The sequence below is a fragment of the Sander lucioperca genome, chromosome 9, assembly GCF_008315115.2.
Source record: "Sander lucioperca isolate FBNREF2018 chromosome 9, SLUC_FBN_1.2, whole genome shotgun sequence".
Taxonomy (NCBI): Eukaryota; Metazoa; Chordata; class Actinopteri; order Perciformes; family Percidae; genus Sander; species Sander lucioperca.
The window spans coordinates 20,339,820-20,362,742 of NC_050181.1; the positions used below are offsets into that span (position 1 = coordinate 20,339,820).

Below are 22,923 nucleotides of genomic sequence, written 5' to 3' on the forward strand. Positions count from 1 at the left end.
ATATCTAAATAAAATATGTGAAATGCTAGAAAATGGGTGTGATGGCAGTTATGACATCTATTTTATGGGAGATCTGAATATAGATTGGAATGCATTAGGTTGTTCAATGAAAAAAAAGTCTTCAAAATGTTACAGATTTGTGTGGTTTATCACAAGTAATTAACAAACCAACTAGATTATTTACTAAGAGTGACGGCACAATTACTTCCACGTGCATTGATCATATTTTCACTAATGCAGTTGAGCTATGCTCAAAAGCATTATCTATACGTACTGGCTGTAGTGATCACAATTTAGTTGCAGTTGTTAGAAGAGCAAAAGTGCTGAAGCCTGGACCTAAAGTAATACAAAAGAGGTCATATAAATGGTTTGATCAGGACAGATTTAGAAATGATGTAAAATAGGTATGTTGGTAGGATGTATTGCTGAAAACAAATCCTGATGAAGCACTGAAAAATGTTGATATTTTTATTCCTATAGTTGAAAAGCATGCTCCAGTGAAGAAGTTTACGGTCAGAAGCGTCAGTACACCATGGTTAGATAAGGAGTTAAAGGAATATATGGTGGAACGCGATTTAGCAAAATTAACAGCAATAAGATCTGGTTATCAATCAGACTGGCAAATCTACCACAAACTAAGAAACTTTCTAACTAATTTAAATAGAAAGAAAAAGAAAATGTATTATAAAGCCAGGATTAATGATATTAAAAATTATAGTAAAATGTTATGGAATACACTGAACAGCTTAAAAAAGCACTAAACAACCTCCATCTTTTTTGGAGATTCATGGAAATTTCCTCACCAAACCAGCAGAGATCGCAAACCACCTTAATAATTATTTTATATATAAAATAAATGATTTAAGAAATAATATGACAAAAATAGAGAATTAGATATCTTATTTATTAATAAAAGAGAAAATCATGAGAGGCAAATATTTCAATTTCAAATTTGCTAGAGTAATTATTAATAAAGTAGAAAATATGTTGAAAACTTGTAAAGATAAACCACCAGGTGTGGGCGGCCTTGACGGTAAACTTCTTAAATTGGTTGCAGACCTAATTGCCCCCATTATCTGTCATATTATAAACCAAAGTTTAAGTGAATGTCTATGTCCTCAGGAATGGAAAATTGCTAAAATAATTCCACTGCCTAAAAATGTAAGGTTACCATTCTCGAGGTCAAATAGTCGTCCTAAATGTTTATTGCCTGTGTTGAGTAAAATTATGGAGAGTTTAGTATGTATTTTTCTTTGAATGACTTAACAACTGATTGTCAACATGCTTATAGAAAGGGACGCTCAACAGCTACCGCTCTAACTCATATGACTGATGACGAAACTAGTAGGTGCTATTATGCTTGAATTTACAGCAGCATTTGATATCCTTGATCATAATTTGCTATTAAAAACACTTGAATGTTATGGTTTCTCTCAGTCAGCATTGTTATGGATGAAGTTATTTGACAAAAAGGCAACAACTAGTCTTTTTTAATGGTAGCTACTCGGATGTTGGAGCGGTTAGCTGTAGAGTTCCCCAGGGGAGTTGTCTTGGGCCATTGTTACTAAACTAAATGTCACTAACCAGAACAGACGACTCCAGCATCTTCACCATGGCCGCAGTTATGAGTGCCAAACCCTGGATGTCGACATTCTGATAGCAAAGACTCGCTGCCTGTACAGGCAACATCATCCATCCAGATCTGTCCGGTGCCTTGTCCAAAGGAGGCAGAACCAGTTGCCGACTGGACGGGGCCACATTTCAGTTGTTGGCAGACCACCTCGGCGTCGTTGATATCCCAACCATCATCACACACTGTTCCCCACTGGTTGTTATGGAGGATCTCCACTCTGCCAGAGCATGGTGTGTTACCATTTACCAACCTCACCGTCGGAGCTACACATTAAAACAGTTAAAGACAGAGCAACAGTGAACAGATTGTCCCCACAGATAATGTGAAAACTAACACAGTCTCACTCCATTACATTACATTACATTACATTACATGTCATTTAGCTGAGGCTTTTATCCAAAGCGACTTCCAATTAAGTGCTTTCATCCCTGAAGGTGCAAACTCCAGACAACAAGTAGTAAGTGCAAGAACATTAGCTTTAAATAATCAAAACTACAAAGAGCCATATGAAAGTGCAGCTTCAAGAAATATATATATATATATATATAGAGTCGCATGCTGTGTTGCGAGTCGCCTAGGAACAACAACACTGCACAAATTTGAAATTAACCAATGTGAAACACTGAAGTAGCTAGATATATAAAACAAAAGCAAATTTAAACTCCACTCTGTCAGTGTTTTGGTAAGCCTGCTCCTGAAGCTATACTGCTGCTTCAGATGACTCTGCAGCAGACGTTAACGTTACAGAAACTACAGGAAATGAGCCGGATGAGGCTGATGCTTTACGCAGTAACGTTACAAAAAAACTATGGTGAAAACCTAGACTACACCACTGGACACAACTAAATGTCACTAACCAGAACAGACGACTCCAGCATCTTCACCATGGCCACAGTTATGAGTGCCAAACCCTGGATGTCCACATTCTGATAGCGAAGACTCGCTGCCTGTACAGGCAACATCATCCATCCAGATCGGTCCGGTGCCTTGTCCAAAGGAGGCAGAACTAGTTGCAGACTGGACAGGGCCACATCTCATCTGTCGGCAGACCACCTCGGCGTCGTTGATATCCCAACCATCATCACACACTGTTCCCCACTGGTTGTTATGGAAGATCTCCACTCTACCAGAGCATGGTGTGTTACCATTTACCAACCTCACCTGAGGAGCTACACATTAAAACAGTTAAAAACAGAGCAACAGTGAATTGATTGTCTCCACAGATAATGTGAAAACCCTTTAAAAATGTCTGGGTCAAGGGCGGCCTACCATCAGAATTCAGGAAGGAAGTTCTTGAACCTCTTTAGGTTTCCTGATCCCTACAGTGGATGAATGAAATTTGTGTGTGTCATGATCACTCACCCAGCTGGCCAGACCTCAAGTTGATCTTGTCGTCGCTCAGACTGGTCTCGCCTTCAGCAGAGGTATTATACACCATGGTGTTGACATCTGATTAGGCGCAAAGAACAACAAAGTCCACTTGAGATTCTGATGGTACCAAAGGTCTAAAGGATCCTGTAAGACATGGGACCCTATCTCGCACCCGGCGCAGCGCAGCACAAAGCCCGACCCAAGTGTCTTTGCTAGTTTAAGACCGACGCAGTTGTCAATTTCCCGTCCAGCGCCCACGTCGTTTAAGCAAATGCACCTGCCCCCATCTGTGGCACATGGGTGTGCTGGTCTTACAGGGATGTGTTAAGGTACATTCTGGACGTGCTGGTCTTACAGGGAGGTGTGTTCAGGTGCATTCTTGAGGCAGCAGAAAGTGATCGCGCCATTGACCAACAAAAACCTGGTCTAAAGTTAATAACGCAGCATTTCATTGTTATTTTAACAGAGCATTAGTAAAATGCTCCTAGGCTCGTGCACAGCGCACACACTATGCTTGTTACACACACAGGGACGCACAGCAGCACACACACACACACACACACACACACACACACACACACACACAGAAGATTACAAATAAAAATATTACGGTGTAAATCCTCCATCATAATAGCAATGCTCCAAGGTCCAAACACGCCTGGCTTTTAAAGGGAATGGGAGATGATCTCTGATTGGTTGACTGCATGTTACGCCCAAAACACCCCTCTGATTAATGAAGACACTAAGTACAACCCTTTAGAACCATGACCCCGGCACACAGACACTTTTTGCCGCCGTCAAACTAGCAAAAGTGGATTTGGACACGCCCTAAACACACCTGCGTCAGGCGCTTCATGCCATGTGCTTAGATCGTTAAAATAGGACCCATGATCTTCATTTTGGCTCACATGAGGAATATAATGTCAGTGTTTCCTCTATAATTGTACAGGCTTAGTAGGCCGCCAGAAAAATCTTTTTTTATGTCAGAAATGACGCCAAGTATCCATTGTGCTTCTCCTATATTCACACCAACGTAAGTCCATGAAGAAGGCAACTGTCTGTGGTTAGTTCACGACTGTACAGTCGAGTGTGTTTAGCTAAACTGCTAAAGTCAGTTCAACAGGTGAAGTGAAGATAACATTGTCATAATGGTAGCCTACCAGTCATCTTGCATTGTCAGACCTATCTCCATTACACTGACCTTTTTTGTGTTTTTTTGTTTTAAAACAGATCGATGATGCTGTTTTGTCCTCATTATTCTCTGTGAAGTTTGCAGGAAGTGATGTAATGTAGCTTTTTTTAATGTGGGGTTAGCACTGCGCTGGACTCCGTTTGAAAAATAGCCTTTAATATGCGGCATTGCTTGTAATTCTCTCTGCACGCAATAGGATAGCGCTACAACCAACGAGAGCAACGCTAGTTGATAGATTGAACTTTAAACTCTGAACACATCTCCCTTTTTTAAGAATGACTTCAGTGCCGTTCTTTGTTTTTTTCTCAAAGAAAAGCTGAACTCCAAGTCTTCCAGAGACCGCTGTTCACCAGCAGCAGCAGCCATCTTCTTTGTTTTCAAGTAGCAGGGAATTCACCCGGAGCCGCCGCAACTCTGCCGTCATTATGTTAAGCCCGCCCACCGACTCTATACACGATGTGATTGGCCTGACTAGAGTTTGGTTTTTCCAGCTCGCAAGCCAACAGAGAGTTCCTAGACGACCTTGGCTGCAAATTACATTAGCTGCCGCTAGGGTGGGTCTAGATTTCTAGGCTATCATGTAACATTAATGACCTGAAACTCCTGGATATCATGTTTCCTGATCCCTACAGTGAATTAATGAAATTTGTGTGTGTCATGATCACTCACCTGGCTGCCCACACCTCCAGTTGATCTTGTCGTCGCTCAGACAGGTCTCACCTTCAGCGCAGGTATTACACACCATGGTGTTGACATCTGATTAGGCGCAAAGAACAACAAAGTCCACTTGAGATTCTGATGGTACCAAAGGTCTAAAGGATCCTGTAAGACATGATCTTCATTTTGGCTCACATGAGGAATATAATATCAGTGTTTCCTCTATAATTGTACAGGCTTAGTAGGCCGCCAGGCCAACAGGATCCCCAGGCCAGAAAAATCTGTTTCTGTTAATTCCAGAAATTTGCCAAACATCCATTATGTTTCCCCTATATTCATTCTACAGCTGCACACCGCCGTGAGTCTATGAAGAAGGCAACTGTCTGTGGTTAGTTCACGACAGCACAGTGTAACAGCAGGACAGTCGGATGTGTTAGCTAAACTGCTAAAGTCAGTTCAACAAGTGAAGTTAAGATAACATTGTTATTATAACCTTTTTTGTGTTTTTTTGTTTTAAAACAGATCGGTGATGCTGTTTTGTCCTCATTATTATCTGTGAAGTTTGCAGGAAGTGATGTAATGTAGCTTTTTTTAATGTGGAGTTAGCACTGCGCGGACTCCATTTGAAAAATATCCTTTAATTTGCGACATTGCTTGTAAGGAAATAACAGGTGCAACAGGCCAACCAGCTTTAAAAGTGACGTATTTCCTTTTTACACAAGTGTTGTGCCATTCACCAGGCTAAAGCAGTCATCCTAGGGAAAACACTGAAGATCCAACTCAGGTCCTGGTGATATCATCTTAAAGTAAAATAAGTGTAAAAAGAGTGTTCCCTTTACTTTAGCAGTTGAGGCCTCTGGATCAGGATCCTAGTATTTGGCTCACCCTCGACTCTACATTAGAGGGTGACACGGGAATCAATTGTCGCTCCCATCCCATCCCGAGCCAACGAAAATACTCCCGTCATATCCCAATCAAGTGACTGTCCACCCCGCAAAACAATCCTATCCTGCAAAATCCCAAGAGAAAGACTCCCGAATCCCATCCCGCTCCCGTTTGGTTCCCTATGTTGTCTAAAGTTATCAGACTCTGTTGCCCCCCTGTAGCATGTTTGGTTAATCGCATTCAAATCACTGAGGTTGCCTCAGAAATTTAGGCTACACTATACATGCATTACCTGCAGGTCTAGGTAACATGCATTACCTGCAGGTCTAGGTAACATGCATTACTTACAGGTCTAGGTAACATACATTACCTGCAGGTCTAGGTAACATGCATTACCTGCAGGTCTAGGTAACATACATTACCTGCAGGCCTAGGTGTTTTCATTACGTAATTCCTGACAGAGATCTTCTCACACTCAAAACACACATGTATCGATTCAGGGTAGGTTAGAAGAATCGCTGTCTTCCGCATACTAAGTAGCCTAGGAATGCCTCGCAATCTTTGGGCGCACTCACCGCATTGCATCGTCATTTTTTAATTTAATCTCCAGCTCCGTCCCGCTCCCGTTGATTTCTATGCTCTATTCCGTCCCTATCACGTTACCAACAGTGAAAATGACTCCCGTATGCGGGACTCCCGCAGGAATACCGTGACCTGCGGGAGTCCCAAAAAATTGTCACCCTCGACTCTACACAGTATAACTCCATACAATGAAAACGTGTTCCTTACCTGCACAGTAAGCTAGACGACACAAGTTCGGGCTTACAAACTTGTAGACATAGTAGTTTCTTGGGCAAGCTTTCACGTGGATGAGGTTGGAGTGAAACTGGCAGCAGCCTTCCTCCCAGCTGCCACAAACCTCCGCCCGTACGATGCCCTCAGACTCCAGCGGGTGGGGAGATTGCAGCCATAGCGGAGCATCGGTCCCACACATGTGACTCTCAATGCACCTCTCTGGCATCCGAACACTGCTGTTACCGATGAAGAGGCGGTACCAGCCCTGCCAATCTGTACGGCTGTCGCAGGCCACAGACTCTGGGTCCACCCTGAAGTCAGTGGCTCGCCATGCGTCTTGTAATGGAGTGTAGTGCTGACACGGGTCAATGCATTGAGATGTGCCATTCACCTGGAGGCAGCTCTGACCGAAAGGGCACTGTGTGCCCCCGCAGGCAAACGTCACTGAGCGGGATGTGGTTTCGTTTTGACGTTGTAGATTAGGCGTCACCAGACAGGAAAAGGAGCCTTGGGTGTTTTCGCAGAGTTGTCCAGGACCGCAGGAAGGATTGGGCAGTGAACACTCATCGATGTCCACGCAGCCCTGCAGCGGCGACCAGCGGAAGCCTTGGCCACAGCAGTCATCATTGCAGGTGGTTTTGTTGTAGCAGGTGAAGCCATCTCCCACCATACCGTCCTCACAGCGACAGGACACGCCCACAGTCTCGACACTGTTGTCGTGGAGGGAGGCATGGCATCGAGCCAGACTATGACAGGCCTCACAGCTGGTGGCTACAGACCCTGATGATAAGCAAGGTTAAAACAGCGTTAGCTAACATTATAGCCTTCTCCTTATGTAACTAATATTTGCTAACATTGTGGCACTAAATCTCACATCAGCTATCCAATATAATCAGCTACGGTATATACCGTATTGGGTTGGGTTTTGGCGTCATATTAGGCAGAAACATGGCCGACGAAAGTACCATACTGGCCCAAATATAAGACCGAATCTGAAGTTTTTTTTCCCAGGGAATACGTAAAAAAAAGTGGGGTTGTCTTATATTCAGAGTCTAGACTTTCAAACAGCAGAGGGCGACATATAGCGAGCCAGCCAGCAGCGAGCATGAAGAGAAATACATTTCAATTAGCCAGTAGTGGAATGTAACTAAGTACATTTACTCCAGTACTGTACTTCAGTCCAAATGTTGAGGTACTTGTACTTTACTTGAGTCTTTCATGCCACTTTCTACTTCTACTCCGCTACATTTCAAAGAAAAATAATGTATTTTTTACTCCACTACATTAATCTGTTACAGCTTTAGTTACTAGTTACCTTACACCTTAAGATTTCTGCACACAAAACACCAACCTGATCTCACAGAATTCTGTGAAATGAACACGGCCCCTTAACTCAAAATCTGTGGCAGTTTCACGGAATCGCCGAAAATTCCGTGACGGGCCCACGGATCCGATGCCTATGTAAGTCAATGACAGGCATCATCTGTGGTCTACACACAGATTCCTGGATCACAGCACGTTTCTTTCTGCCAGTCGGGCTGCAGCTCTGCTACAGTACGTTAAGCCCGACTGGCAGAAAGAAACGTGCTGTGACACTTGACATATTGTTGTATCATACAGCTGACATATACTTACAATAAAAAACATAAACAAAGTGATATGCAGCCAGACTGAAGCACATTATCAGCCACAATCTATTGCTCATCTTTCACAAACAGTGACAAGACCTACACACAACCCACATGAACACCAAGGTGCCTATAGAGCAGAGCTTGGTTCATCATTTATGACCTCTGATACTCTCTGACCCATGTCACAACGTCACAACCAACTCCTGTTTGTGAAAAAATGCCAAAACACATTTTGTATATGTACACAAACAAAGCTATCTTTGTAAACAAAAACCTCAGCAACAATCTGCTTATCCTTTCAATTTCCTGAAATGCTTCCTAAAACTAGTCCCTTCTTAATTTTGAAGGCTATATGGCTACAAGCTGTAACCACGGAGATTGATATGAGGATCATCTTCTGAATGTAATAATTAATATGTTAGGCCTACCATAAATTGATATTTCAAAAAGTCAGTTATTTGCTCATTTTGTGTTTCTCTGTTCTGTGCACCATCCAATATTACCAGGTTCATATTGTGGAATCTGTTTTGTATGTCTGAATGATAAATGGTGCTAATAAAAAATAAAGTAATTTCTTTAAAACAACTAATAATGCAGTGTGATGTTAAATCAAACTAAGTCCCACACATACATATGCTCATGTTTTTTCCCTTTAGTCTTTGCTATTAACATTCATCAACCACAAAATTAGAAAATTGCGTTTTTAAATAACAATACATGGAAAATAAAATAAAAAATGCTTCTCTTTGGAAGTAGTTTATTTTTATAAATTATCACGTAGGCTACAACCTGCAGCAAGCTTTCACAGACGCCGTGCGGTAATTACTACGTCACTGCCGGAGTCTTCAGCTGATTTTTTTAAACGTTATTACGGTGCATAACTTACTGGAACAAAACAGAGCAATGTCTTGTTGCTGGTGACTAAACCACTGATTATATATATGTACATTGAAGCGATACTGGCGTTAAAGATCCGATTCTGTCCTACAGCATACTGTTATATTTCACCAGTAATAAGACCAAAAAAATATTATTAAAATAAAGAAATGCATAATATCTAAATATATGTTGCTAGATGTAGCATTATAGTTTTAAAAATATCAATAAACAACAAAGAAATCCAGCTTCCCTGGCCGAAATAGACCGAAATAATAACATTAAAAGAAATACAAATAAACCATGATAATATCTGGTGAATAATGCTGATTAAAACAGCGGTTATTGGGCTAAAAATACCAATAATAGCAAAGCTATCCAGCTTCTCTGCTGCAGCCCGACTGGCAGAAAGAAACATGCTGTGATCAGGGAATCTGTGTGTAGACCACGGATGATGTCTGTCATTGACTTACATAGGCATCGGATCCATGGGCCCGTCACGGAATTTTCGGCAATTCCGTGAAACTGACACAGATTTTGAGTTAAGGGGCCGTGTTCATTTCACGGAATTTTGTGAGACCAGGTTGAAAACACATGTAGTTTATAAAATCTGATGTTTTATTATAAATGAAACTAGCCAACAATATAACAGCCTACAAGTCCAGCTGAGATGATTGGGGGGGGGAGTAGAACCAGTGTTATTGCACCTGTGGACTCACCTGTGGACTCACCTGTGCTCTGAGCTGAACAAGCAGCCATGAGAAGCAGCAGCAGACCGATGATCCTTTGGAACATTTTTAATCACCAAAAAACTGTTGGAGAGAAAAATGTTAGTTTTTCTACAATAGATTTCAAGTCACTTATACTGATTAATATTACAGATATAGTAGATGAAACTAATTACGGATAGTCAAGTAACTTAAAGGTCCCATATTCTGCTCATGTTGACATGTTAACAAGTGCTAACATATTCTAACATGCTAAAACATGCTCAAACTATTGATCTGACAAGTGAATCAACACAAACTGAACATCATGACTTTATGAAGGAGGATTTATAACATACAGAAGAGTATTAGGGCCAGCTTTAATATCCAAATTTAGTCTCGAAATGGAAGGCAGAAAATCTTCCTCCTCTCATTTTTGTTACCTTATGTCTTGCTCTAATACTTTTCTGACATTACAGGACTGATTTAGTTTTAGAGAGGTATTCCTAATAATCTGCATTTAGTTTTTAGTTGAAATCAGTTGTCACAAGTTACAATTAAAAATTACCTTTCTCGTGAAGTTTTCTTCTTCAGGTTTACAGACTTCAGGCAGTCTCAGATCCTCTGTAATGATAACATATTTCTGGGAAAGCTCTTCTTAACTGCAGCTCTATAAATCATTACTGACTGTTGCTGGAAAGCCATAAATTAAGAGCACTGCGTCACACAAACAATCATGTCTGTGGATTAAAAATGCTTTTACTTCTAAAGTTGGAGACTTTTTCTGTCCTTTCGTGGGGAGTTTTGGGGAAAGTTCTGCAGCTTTCAAACAAAATTACATTCTGTTTTTCTTCCTGAACAGCTGAGATTCAACTCAAATTGAAATTCAAAAGATTGAGGAAATCAAAATGGGCTGCTGGTATCTTTGATCAGAATCTTGTTTTATTGGGAACAAAGGTTTAAACAGGTTGTGCCCAAAGACATTGTTAAGTCTGATAAGGAAAAATGCCCCAACCTTTGTTCTGATTGGTCTAAAGTCTTGAAATCTGGCACGGCCATACTTTGGGGAAGAATCTAAGAGCACTTTGAAATGTTTAGATCATATTAAAAATCACAATTATATCAATAGTCAAAGTCAGGATTTCTTTTTTTAATTGCTAAACACATAAAAAACTCTAACATTGTGTTAATTAAATGTCTTCCATATGATTTCTTTTACACTGCGTGTGTTCATATCTTTGATTTTCAAACTTGTTATGAGTTCACAGATACCTAAATGCTTGATTGTGCTGCTTGAATTGTGCTTAGGCAAGCCCAGAGAACGAAAGTTATGGATGTAACTATGGTTCTATGAATCCTGGATGACCACCAGAGGCAGTGCTTAACACTGAATATTGACCACTGCGCAGGTCAAGTATTTATATCAATAAAGTCACGTGTGACCTCGGGGTGACCCTAGCCAAGGTATTAAGTTCTGGTGTCATCCCCGAGCTCATTCCTACAGAATCTTCTCACGGATTCGCAAGATTCCGAGAGACCAAGAACTCTGGCGGTCATCCAGGATTCATAGAACCGTAGTTACATTCGTAACTTTCGTTCTATTTCATCCTTACTGACCGCCAGAAGCAGTGCTCAACACTGGACGACTCATATCAACACAGTCACGAGGAAGCCTGGGTACCCACCTCACCCCAACCGCCGCCTGTTCTTACCCCAGCCACAGTCTGTTCACCCCAACCACAGACTGTTCTCACCCCAACCAGTCTGTTCTCACCCCAACCACAGTCTCACCCCAACCACAGTCTGTTCTCACCCCAACCACAGTCTGTTCTCACCCCAACCACAGTCTGTTCACCCCAACTACAGTCTGCTCTCACCCCAACCACAGTCTGTTCTCACCCCAACCACAGTCTGTTCACCCCAACTACAGTCTGCTCTCACCCCAACCACAGTCTGTTCTCACCCCAAAGACAGTCTGTTCTCACCGCAACCACAGTCTGTTCACCCCAACTACAGTCTGCTCTCACCCCAACCACAATCTGTTCTCACCCCAACCACAGTCTGTTCACCCCAACTACAGTCTGCTCTCACCCCAACCACAGCCTGTTCTCACCCCAACCAGTCTGTTCACCCCAACCAGTCTGTTCTCACCGCAACCACAGACTGTTCTCACCCCAACCACAGCCTGTTCTCACCCCAACCAGTCTGTTCACCCCAACCACAGCCTGCTCTCACCCCAACCAGTCTGTTCACCCCAACCAGTCTGTTCTCACCCCAACCACAGCCTGTTCACCCCAACCAGAGCCTGTTCTCACCCCAACCACAGCCTGTTCTTACACCAACCGCCGACTGTTCTCACCCCAACCACAGTCTATTCATCCCAACCACAGCCTGTTCTCACCCCAACCACAGCCTGTTTTCACACCAACCACAGCCTGTTCTCACCCCAACCACAGCCTGCTCTCACCCCAACCACAGCCTGTTTTCACACCAACCACAGCCTGCTCTCACCCTAACCACAGCCTGTTCTCACCCTAACCACAACCTGTTCTCACCCCAACCACAACCTGTCAAAAAAAGTGGGGTTGTCTTATATTCAGAGTCTAGACTTTCAAACAGCAGAAGGCGACATATAGCGAGCCAGCCAGCAGCTAGCAAGAAGAGAAATACATTTCAATTAGCCAGTAGTGGAATGTAACTAAGTACATTTACTCCAGTACTATACTTCAGTCCAAATGTTGAGGTACTTGTACTTTACTTGAGTCTTTTCTTTTCATGCCACTTTCTACTTCTACTCTGCTACATTTCAGAGAAATATTGTAATTTTTACTCCTCTATCTATCTGTTACAGCTTTAGTTACTAGTTACTTTAGTTACTCCACTACATTCATCTGTTACAGCTTTAGTTACTAGTTACTTTAGTTACTCCACTACATTCATCTGTTACAGCTTTAGTTACTAGTTATTTTAGTTACTCCACTACATTCATCTGTTACAGCTTTAGTTACTAGTTACTTTAGTTACTCTTCTACATTCATCTGTTACAGCTTTAGTTACTAGTTACTTGACACATTAAGATTTCTGCTCACAAAAGACATGTAGTTTATAAAATCTGATGTTTTAATGTTTTAATACTTTAACTACATTTTCCTGATTATACTTACTTTTACTTAAGAAACATTTTCACTGCAGGACTTAAACTTGTAACAGAGTATTTTACCATTGTGGTATTAGTATTTTTACTGCAGTAAAGGATCTGAATACTTCTTCCATCACTGCAGCTAACTAGAACTGTAAGAGAGGTACATTTCTGTTAGCTAACTGGAAACTTTGGGGGGAAAGTAGAACCAGTGTTATTGCTCCAGTGGACTCACCTATGGACTCACCTGTGGACTCACCTGTGGCCTCACCTATGGACTCACCTGTGGACTCACCTGTGGACTCACCTGTGCTCTGAGCTGAACAAGCAGCCATAAGAAGCAGCAGCAGACCGATGATCCTTTGGAACATTTTTAATCACCAAAAAACTGTTGCAGAGAGAAATTAATAATATATTGCAAGTAAATTATACAGATTCATAGTACAGATATAGTAGATGAAACTAATTACGGCTAGTCAAGTAACTTAAAGGTCCCATATTCTGCTCATGTTGACATGTTAACAAATGCTAACATATTCTAACATGCTAAAACATGCTAACAAGTTTAACAGCAGCACAAACTATTGATCTGATTGAAGTGAATCAACCCTAACTGAACATCATGACTTTATGAAGGAGGATGTATTACATACGGAAGAGTATTAGGGCCAGGCATGAAGGAAAAAAAATGGAGGAAGACTTTTTTATTTATTTTTGTTTCCTAAAAACATGGTAAAAATGTTAAGAATTTTGCAGCTTTATGCTAAATCCAATTTCCAATTTTTTTTATCTCTTCCCCTTCCCCTTAGTTTTGCACGTTCACGTGAGAGTAAGGGCTATCCCAATTCCTGTTTTGATCGAGGGGTAGGTCTAGGGGGAAAGGGTAGATACACCTTAAAACAAAGCATTTTCACGAGCTTACTTGAAACCAAGGGGTACCCAGAGTTTCATCAGTGTAGGTATTTTCAGCTTAAATAATTGATTTAAAAATTACGACAGTCTTGTTTTGTGCTCTAAACAGTCCTGTATATATATATATTTGCAACCATGTTCTTCGCTAACGTTTTGCTGATTTTCACAACAGTCCCGCATTTCTCTGACTAGCCTTGAATGGACTCCATGGCAGCCAGCTAGCGACGATGTATGATGGGCAAGGGCTATGGGTAAGACAAAGGGGTAGGGGAAGGGGTAAGAGAGAAATGAGATTCAGCCTGAATCTCAACATTTCAAATTTAGTCTCGAAATGGAAAGCACAAAATCTTCCTCCTCTCCTTTTTGTTACCTTATGTCTTGCTCTAATACTTTTCTGACATTACAGGACTGATTTTTAGTTTTAGAGAGGCGTCCCTAATAATCTGTGTTGGTGTCATAAGTTACAATTAAAAATTACCTTTCTCGTGGAGTTTTATTCTTCAGGTTTACAACTTCATCTCAGATCCTCAATACTGATAACATATTTCTGGGAAAGCTCTTCTTAACTGCAGCTCTGTCAATCATTAGTGACTGTTGCTGGAAAGCCATAAATTAAGAGCAGTGCATCACACAAACAATAATGTGGATTAAAAATGCTTTTACTTCCAAAGTTGGAGACTTTTCTGTCCTTTCATGGCGAGTTTTGGGGAAAGTTCTGCAACTTTCAAACAAAATTACATTCTGTTTTTCTTCCTGAACAGCTGAGATTTAACTCAAATTGAAATTCAAAAGATTGAGGAAATCAAAATGGGCTGCTGGTATCTTTGATCAGAATCTTGTTTTGTTGGGAACAAAGATTTAAACAGGTTGTGCCCAAAGACTGATAAGGAAAAATGCCCCAACCTTTGTTCTGATTGGTCTAAAGTCTTGAAATGTGGCACGGCCATACTTTGGGGAAGAATCTAAGAGTACAACTTTGAAATGTTTAGATCATATTAAAAATCACAATTTTATCAATAGTCAAGATTTCTTTTTTTTTTTATTTAAACAGAAAAAATGCTAACAATGCGTTAAGGCTCTGAAACACCAACCCGACGGCCGACCGTCGGCAGAAAAGGCAGACGGACTGATCAGTCGGCTCCCGTCTCTCAAAAAGTGCCTCAGAACACACCGAAGCGTACGTTCTGCACGTGCACGAGACGTAATACGTCTCCATAACAGCAGATGGCGCTAATCTGTATTGTCGCCCAAAAAATGTAAACTGGAAATGACGGAACATCTCTCTAGACATAGTAAACACAGAGCACGCTGTCATCAGTCATTGTTTTCATCAGAGAGTGGTGATAGTAGTCAAAAAGGATTGTTGTTGTCATTACTCGCTGAACAGAAGAAAAGACTCGAGTCACCGACCTCGCCAGACGGTCCGACGGCCAATAATCGGGTAGGTGTGTCAGAGCCTTTAAATGTCTTCCATATGATTTTTTTTTACACTGCATATGTGTTCATATCTTTGATAGATAGAGGTCACAGATACCAAAATACTTGATACATCCCCAAGCTCATTCCTACAGAATCTTCTCGCGGGTTCGCAAGATTCCGAGAGACCAAGAACTCTGGCGGTCATCCAGGATTGATAGAACCGTAGTTACATTCATAACTTTCGTTCTATTTAATCCTTACTGACTGCCAGAGACCGTGCTTAACACTGGATGACTCATATCAACAGAGTCATGAGGATGCATGAGTACCCACCTCACAAGGATGCAGTAGACGACCTCAGCCGGAGAACCACGCCCAATGGATGAGATGTGGCAACATTCACCCTGTAATAATGTGACAATGTACTCGGCGACGCCCATGAGGCCGTACATATTTCCTCAAAGGGCACACCTCTCAAAGTCGCCCACGACATGGAGACACTCCTGGTAGAGTGGCATTTCACTCCAGATGGTAGAGACTGTCCACTCGCTCTGTATGCAGTGGCAATGGCCTCCACAATCCAGTGGGACTGGCGCTGCTTCGAGAGAGCACAGCCTTTAATATGACCACCATAACAGACGAAAAGTTGCTCAGACTGACGTATGCAGGCGGTAGCGTCCACATAAGCCCTAAGGGCCCGCACTGGGCACAACAGACTCAACTCGTCCCCCCCTTCACCGAAAGGGGGGTCAAAATGTGCCAGGTGGATAGGCTGATTGAGGTATGAGTGTGCCAGCACTTTAGGGAGGAACGCCGTATTAGGCAACAAAGGAGACACCTGAGCCATCCGAGTTCCACATCCAACAGGATGGGGGATTGTCGTCAATTTCCCTGGTGGAAATCGTTGAGGTAGTCAAACAACTTCACCGTGGCAAAGCCAAGGGGATTGATGAGATCCGTCCAGAAATGTTGAAAGCTCTGCATGTGGAGGGGCTGTCTTGGATGACATGCCTCTTCAACATTGCGTGGACATTTACACACCCAGCTGGGAGGGGGGCCTCGGGGAAGACCCAGGACTAGGTGGAGGTACATCCAGCTGGGAGAAGGCCTCGGGGAAGACCCAGGACTAGGTGGAGGTACATCCAGCTGGGAGGAGGCCTCGGGAAAGACCCAGGACTAGGTGGAGGGAGATCCAGCTGAGAGGAGGCCTCGGGGAAGATCCAGGTCTAGGTGGAGGCACGTCCAGCTGGGACAAGGCCTTGGGGAAGACCCAGGACTAGGTGGAGGGACGTCCAGCTGGGAGGAGGCCTCAGGGAAGACCCAGGACTAGGTGGAGGCACGTCCAGCTGGGAAGAGGCCTCAGGGAAGACCCATGACTAGGTGGAGGGACATCCAGCTGGGAGGAGGCCTCGGAAAAGACCCAGGACTAGGTGGTGGGACATCCAGTTGGGAGGGGGCCTCAGGGAAGACCCAGGACTAGGTGGAGGGACATCCAGCTGGGAGGAGGCCTCGGAAAAGACCCAGGACTAGGTGGAGGCACGTCCAGCTGGGAGAAGGCCTCGGGGAAGACCCAGGACTAGGTGGAGGCACGTCCAGCTGGGATGAGGCCTCAGGGAAGACCCATGACTAGGTGGAGGGACATCCAACAGGGAGGAGGCCTCGGAAAAGACCCAGGACTAGGTGGTGGGACATCCAGTTGGGAGGAGGCCTCAGGGAAGACCCAGGACTAGGTGGAGGCACGTCCAGCTGGGAGGAGGCCTTGGGCAAGACCCAGGACTAGGTGGAGTCCAGCTGGGAGGAGGCCTTGGGGAAGACCCAGGACTAGGTGGAGGGACGTCCAGCTGAGAGGAGGCCTCGGGGAAGACCCAGGACAAGGTGGAGGGACGTCCAGCTGGGAGGAGGCCTCGGGGAAGACCCAGGACTAGGTGGAGGCACGTCCAGCTGGGAGGAGGCCTCGGGGAAGACCCAGGACTAGTTGGAGGGATTACGTCTCCACTCTGGCCTGGGAATGCACCTGCGACTCGACCCCGGATAAGCAGTTGATGATGGATGGATAGATGGATAGTTTGGCAATAGCGATATCAGGGCTGCATCATGTTAGTTACTCTTTACAAAAAGGTGTATCTCTATAGGGATCCTTTCCATAATGTTGTTAGACACTCAGTTACGTAGTCACAGACATAGTTATAAACATGCAAGAGTTTTCTTTTTAAGAGTATCAGTCTTACAGCAAGTGTCACTGAATAAGGGGAGAATAGCTACTAGAAGACTTGAATGCAGAGATGTATAGTAACGAAAGTAGAACTACTTCACTACTGTACTTAAGTACTAAAAGGCTGTATCTGTACTTTACTGGAGTATTATTTTTTTCTCCTACCTCCACTTTTACTTCAGTACATATTTTTGATGAGTTTAATACTTTTACTCCGATATATTTTTGATGTGCTGCATCGTTACAATTATAAAAATGTTACGAATGATTCCAACCCCACATTATCACTGTCAGAGCGGTAGATGGGTCTGTCACCAGGTTTGATGAAGCTGGCTCATCATTGAGCAAATCAAGCGAGCAAGCTGTCTTATAAGAAGACCATGCGAGCTTCCGTTCTGCCTTTCACTCATTTCACAGACGAATCCGAAGAAACACACCAAGGCAAGTTACAAATGTAATACACAAATGGCACACCAGCTTGAGCTATCAGTAAGCGCTAGCTAACTAGCTACCCGCAGTTCATGATGTGCTGCGGTGTTCACTTACGTTAACGTTAACTAGCTGGCTATCATACTGCTCTTGTACATTCCTGTCCTTGTACTGCTGCTACAGCCAAAGGAACCGTGAGGGTCCTCCAGGCCAAACACCCGAAACACAAACAATATGACATTCAAACTTTTGCCTGCTTTCTTTACTAACTACATAACACAATACTTGTACTTTCACTTTAAGTAAGTACAAAAAATGTTGAATACTTTAGTACTTCCACATAAGTGTGCTGCTTAAAGAGCACTTCAACTTCTACTCAATTCACTTTTTTGATAGAGCACTTGTACTTTTACTCAAGTCTGGTTCTCTGGTACTTTATACATGACTGCTTCAGGGTAATACATTGTTTTATTTTTTCATTCCGTTTTTGATGTAAAAATAAAATATGAATACAAACGATTCACAGAATAAAATGGAAAATATCTTTTGACATGTCGCAAAGTCTTTATTCATCAATTTCAGATCATAATTACATTACTGTTTGTCTGCACTTTTCATCCATTTACATCCGTTAAACTTCCACAATATTTATTAGATATACTGTAGCAACACTAAGCCTGGCAAGGCACAATACTCCGAAAACACAGTTCACTTTTATATTTTTATATAAATGTAGGCCTACGTATTAACAATTAGCAAAAGCTCTGTTGCATTTCAGAAAAGCTACTCAAGTAAAATTATGTCATCACAATACATCAAGCAAGTAAAATGGAACGGCAATAAATCTCCTGTCGTCCTCGGGTCAAATTTGACCCAGAAATGTGGTTTTCTTTTAACCAAATTGTCAAAAAAAAGACGTGGATGGTTCCTTACAACTCTGTTCACAAGTAAAATAAATGATCAGTTCACTTCTTTCATTGAATTTATTTTTATTTTTTTTCAATTTTATAGCATTTGAAAAGAAATAATAATAAAGAAAGTGACAAAAATGTAGGAAAAAAATTCAAAAAGATGGGGGGGGGGGACAATAAAAACATAAAAAAGCGCAGAAAAAAATAGAAATACTGACAATTTCTTTTGAAAAAAGAGATTTTTTTTATTGATCCCAAAAAATGGGAAATAACGGTGTTGCAGCAGCAACATTTCAGACACACAGCACACATACAGAGTAAACATTAAATAATAGGAAACAATATACATGAAAAAATAGAATAATACACTAGCAATATATACAATTAGGAAATAAAATGTACAACTGAAAGCTTCAAAAATGTTGAGAAAAGTGTCATAAAAGACGACCAAATCGTTGAAAAAAAAAGTTTGTATTTAAATTTTTCACCCAGAAAAACAGAAAGTTTCCTGGTTTTACATTACATTTTACATTATTAAACATTACAGAATAAATGGTAAAGTTTGATGCATCACTATCGAGCCAACCAATGTCTTTTGTTTTATCCTTTCAAAGTAAATGCTAATACTTTGCCATTCACACGAGTTGGACTGCTGTAAATCTTACAGGTACATGCTCCTATAACAGCAAGAATAACAACAATAACAACAAGAACATTAGTAATAGTCCCAACAGTAAGAGCAGGTTCCCAGCAAAGGGCACATAGACACAAAATGATAGCAGCAGCAATGAGAAGAATACAACACACAGCAATTTGGTTCCATTAGCTCTTAGCGTGTCCTTTATCCATTGATACACTTTTCGTAAAACCCATTTTCCTACTACTCTTGCTGCACCTACTGTCCCTGCTATTACTGCTGCACCTACTGTCCCTGCTATTAGGCCTACTGCTGCAAATGGCCATAGTAGTGTTAGTGTTAGTAGTGTGGCTGCAAGTACCGTTCCTCCTACAATACCTAGACCAATTCTTTTAAAGCCTGCTTTTCCTTCTGCTTTTTCTCCTTTTGTTTCTGTTTCTTCTCCTTCCTCCTCTACTTTTCCTCCATATACTTCTCCTTCTTCACCTCCTATTCCTTCTGCTGCTTCTTTTGTAATCCCACCACTTTGCTGCAAAGCTACAACAGCGGGCCCACAGAAAGACTCCACCAGTGATTCTGCTGCAGGGCCGGTTAGTTTGAGCCACACATTCTTTGAGACACTTTTGTTCGCCTTATTGCTGGGGTGTCCTTGTGGCATTTTACCTGCTGATGTTCTGTTGTTCTCTTCCTCTTTTTCACTCCACACCGTTTGTAGCATCTTGCTGGTGTAGCAGCCTCCTTTGTTTTCCATTACTATCTTGTCTGTTGTGTTGAGCAGCTCTGCCACCTGAAACTTGTTGCTTCTGTATTCATCCTGTTGGTTGTTTGTCCAGTATTTATTATCAACGACATGGCATCGGCCGCCGCACTTCTTCACCAGATCACTGAGACATTTATTCTGATCAATCAACTGCTCAATTTTCATTCCTTCTGGGAGCTGGTCACCATGAGTGAAGACAACAGCAGCATACTTTAAAGCTTCCTCTGAGAAATATTGACATATTTTAGTGATGACAGCCTGCTCCTCCTTAGTGAATTTCTCCACTTTAAGAACAATGAAAAAAGCATGAGGCCCAGGAGCGCACTCTGTGATGCACCTTACTATCTCACTCTTCAGCTGCTCCTCAGGTCTATCTGTGTCAAAGAAACCAGGAGTGTCGACCACCGTTAATCTTCTTCCATGAACAGATTTTGACCCTGCTTGACATTCACTTGTTCCACAGATGGAGGTATGGTTTATCTTGAACACATCGTCTCCAAAAATGGTATTTGCTAGGCTGCTTTTCCCGGCTTGAGCTTTTCCCAGCAGGACAATCCTGTATGTTTTTAGCACTAGGAGAGAAAAATAATCTAAAGTTAATATTGTGCATATGTGTTTGGTTGTTTCATTCATTACTCATTTTAGAAATTATCTCGGGCCAGATGTAGATGTGGACACACAAACAACATGGATACACCATTTCCCACACATGAACTGGTATTTATAAAAATGTGTGGTGAGAATGAGCCCATATCACACATAGGCTACGTGTACACACGGTTTTCTAGCACAAGCTGCGGGTGACATGATAACAAGATCAGATATGATGTAAGAAGAGTAATCTAAAAGTATATTATTATTATTATTGTGGCTGTCTACACAGAAGTATAATTTCAATCAACGGAACATTTAAAATCTTAATTTTAAATAATTGTTGAGGAGTAATTGTTATCATTTCCATTAGAGCCATTATTGTGTGAATGCTGATTCAGCAGAATTCACAGTACTGATATCTGATTCTTTATTCTTCAACTTCATTTGGTCGCCTCTTACTTCTGCATACCTTCAGCTACAAAACATGGGGTTAAACATTAACATATCAAAATGTATAGCTCTTTAAGCACATGATGGGACTTCATTAACTTTATTTCTATTATTTATACTTTTTGAAATATTAGGCTTTTTAAATGTTTTATTTTACATTAAAGTCAATGGAGCAATCTTCAAATCCTCTTCAGGCTTCTTCATTTTGAAATGCTACTCCTCCCACATACTTTTACCTAGAGACGTCCTTCAAACTTTAAACTGTTCACAAAACCTTTAGCTATCACAGTTGTATTCAGCTTCATGATATCTTTTACAGTTTTTGTGGTATCACTCTTTAAGTTGAGTGTCTCATTCAGGCTATAATGGAGTGAGTATTGATGACATCACCAGAGTGGGAAACCTGGGAAAATCATCTTAAAACCTCTATAACTTGCTCTCACGCCCACAATATTTACTTGTCATACACAATTTATATGTCAAAATGTAGTGACAGATTTTCAGAAAAATAATTAATAAAATAAAAATATTCCACTTTTGTTTCATAAATGTTTGGTGTTATTTAACATTTCATTGAAAGTTATACTAATTTAAACCATTCCCACTTTTTCAACTATTCTCACTGCTTTACCTTCTTACGCATTAAAGCCAGCAATTTAGTTTAGCTTCAGCAATTTAGCTGTTCAGCATTCACAAGCTTTTTCTGCAGGAAATGCATTATCTAGTTTCCCAATATTAATAGGCGTCGGTCCTATTTCTAGCATGCATGCATTTTCTGAGACGTGTGTGTCCCGCAGGCAGCGTGCACGCTCTAACCTGTTACCATGGGAGCCCAAATAAAAACGGACACGCCACGCAGACAGTGTGCAGCCGTTCATGAGAATGCGTTGATGTATATATATGTATATAATATGTAAAGTTCAAAATATGTTTTTACCTTTGATGCGTTTCCCAGCTTGGACTGTTCCTGCGACATTCCTTGTTGGTGGCACTATACAAACACAATAATTAAAAGTAATTAATACTGAATAGTCTATTTGCTTTGGCTTTTTCTTTCACACTGTCACTTTGTTTGTTTAAAGTATTTATCCATTTATGTTGTCACTTTAAATGCCTGCATTATGCTAACTAATTGGTACTTAGGGATGCACCAAATCCAGATTTTTGGGGTTTGGCCAAATATTCAGCTGAATCTGAAGCTAAATCCTGGATTCGGTGCATCCCTGCTGGTACTAGAACTGTAACAATCGCTGTGATATTGTGCATTTGTTTGTTTTCTATTTCAGTGTTTTCTAATTTTAATACTCTACATTGAAATAAACTTGCACCCAAACTAATACAGAGCAACACTGTTCCTATCTAATTTAATTTCTTACTTTACTTTTGTTCTTTAGTTAGCTTGACTAAATGGCACAAAAATCATCCCATTATAGTTGCTCCAACAATGAATACTTGTTTACCTGACACAGTTTTGACTATTGCTGTTGTTCCTCCTCTTCCAGTTACTTCCGCACCTCCTCCTTCAGCCTCTAGTTCTAGTCGTATTGTTACCTCTTCTGCTCCTCTTCTCGCTCCCTTGTTTTCCTGCAAAACTACATCAGCGGGCCCATAGAGAGCCTGCGCCAGTGATTCTGCTGCAGGGCCTGTCAATTTGATCCACACATTCTTAGAGATACTGTTGGGTTCTGCTTCAGCTTCATCAGAGTCCAGTTT

At 41.6% G+C, this 22,923-nt stretch overlaps 2 protein-coding genes across 17 annotated transcripts in view; both read right to left on the reverse strand.

Moving 5' to 3' along the window:
* The window catches only part of LOC116034128 (deleted in malignant brain tumors 1 protein), a 70,161-nt gene extending 55,853 nt beyond the window's left edge, over window positions 1–14,308 (reverse strand). For 9 of the 16 annotated variants that reach the window (XM_036005388.1, XM_036005386.1, XM_036005384.1 and 6 more), the window contains exons 1-6: window positions 10,316–10,424; window positions 9,772–9,852; window positions 6,528–7,313; window positions 4,866–4,952; window positions 2,491–2,802; window positions 1,585–1,896 (exon numbers count right to left, since the gene is read on the reverse strand). In XM_036005388.1, coding sequence (XP_035861281.1) covers window positions 1,585–1,896; window positions 2,491–2,802; window positions 4,866–4,952; window positions 6,528–7,313; window positions 9,772–9,835 — 1,561 coding nt within the window. In that variant the 5' untranslated portion in view covers window positions 9,836–9,852; window positions 10,316–10,424. Of the gene's footprint in view, window positions 1–1,584; window positions 1,897–2,490; window positions 2,803–4,865; window positions 4,953–6,527; window positions 7,314–9,747; window positions 9,853–10,315; window positions 10,426–13,169; window positions 13,275–14,276 lie in introns of those variants that run through there. The other 7 variants (XM_036005381.1, XM_036005393.1, XM_036005391.1 and 4 more) reach the window with 7 other exon arrangements.
* A 4,908-nt stretch (window positions 14,309–19,216) lies between these two features.
* LOC116038081 overlaps window positions 19,217–22,923 on the reverse strand; it is a 5,247-nt gene continuing 1,540 nt past the window's right edge. Inside the window, exons 3-5 of the mRNA XM_036005396.1 lie at window positions 22,671–22,923; window positions 22,148–22,201; window positions 19,217–20,738 (exon numbers count right to left, since the gene is read on the reverse strand). The exon at window positions 22,671–22,923 is cut by the window's right edge and continues 10 nt beyond it. Of these exons, the coding sequence (XP_035861289.1) occupies window positions 19,447–20,738; window positions 22,148–22,201; window positions 22,671–22,923 (1,599 nt within the window). The 3' untranslated portion in view covers window positions 19,217–19,446. The remainder of the gene's footprint in view (window positions 20,739–22,147; window positions 22,202–22,670) is intronic.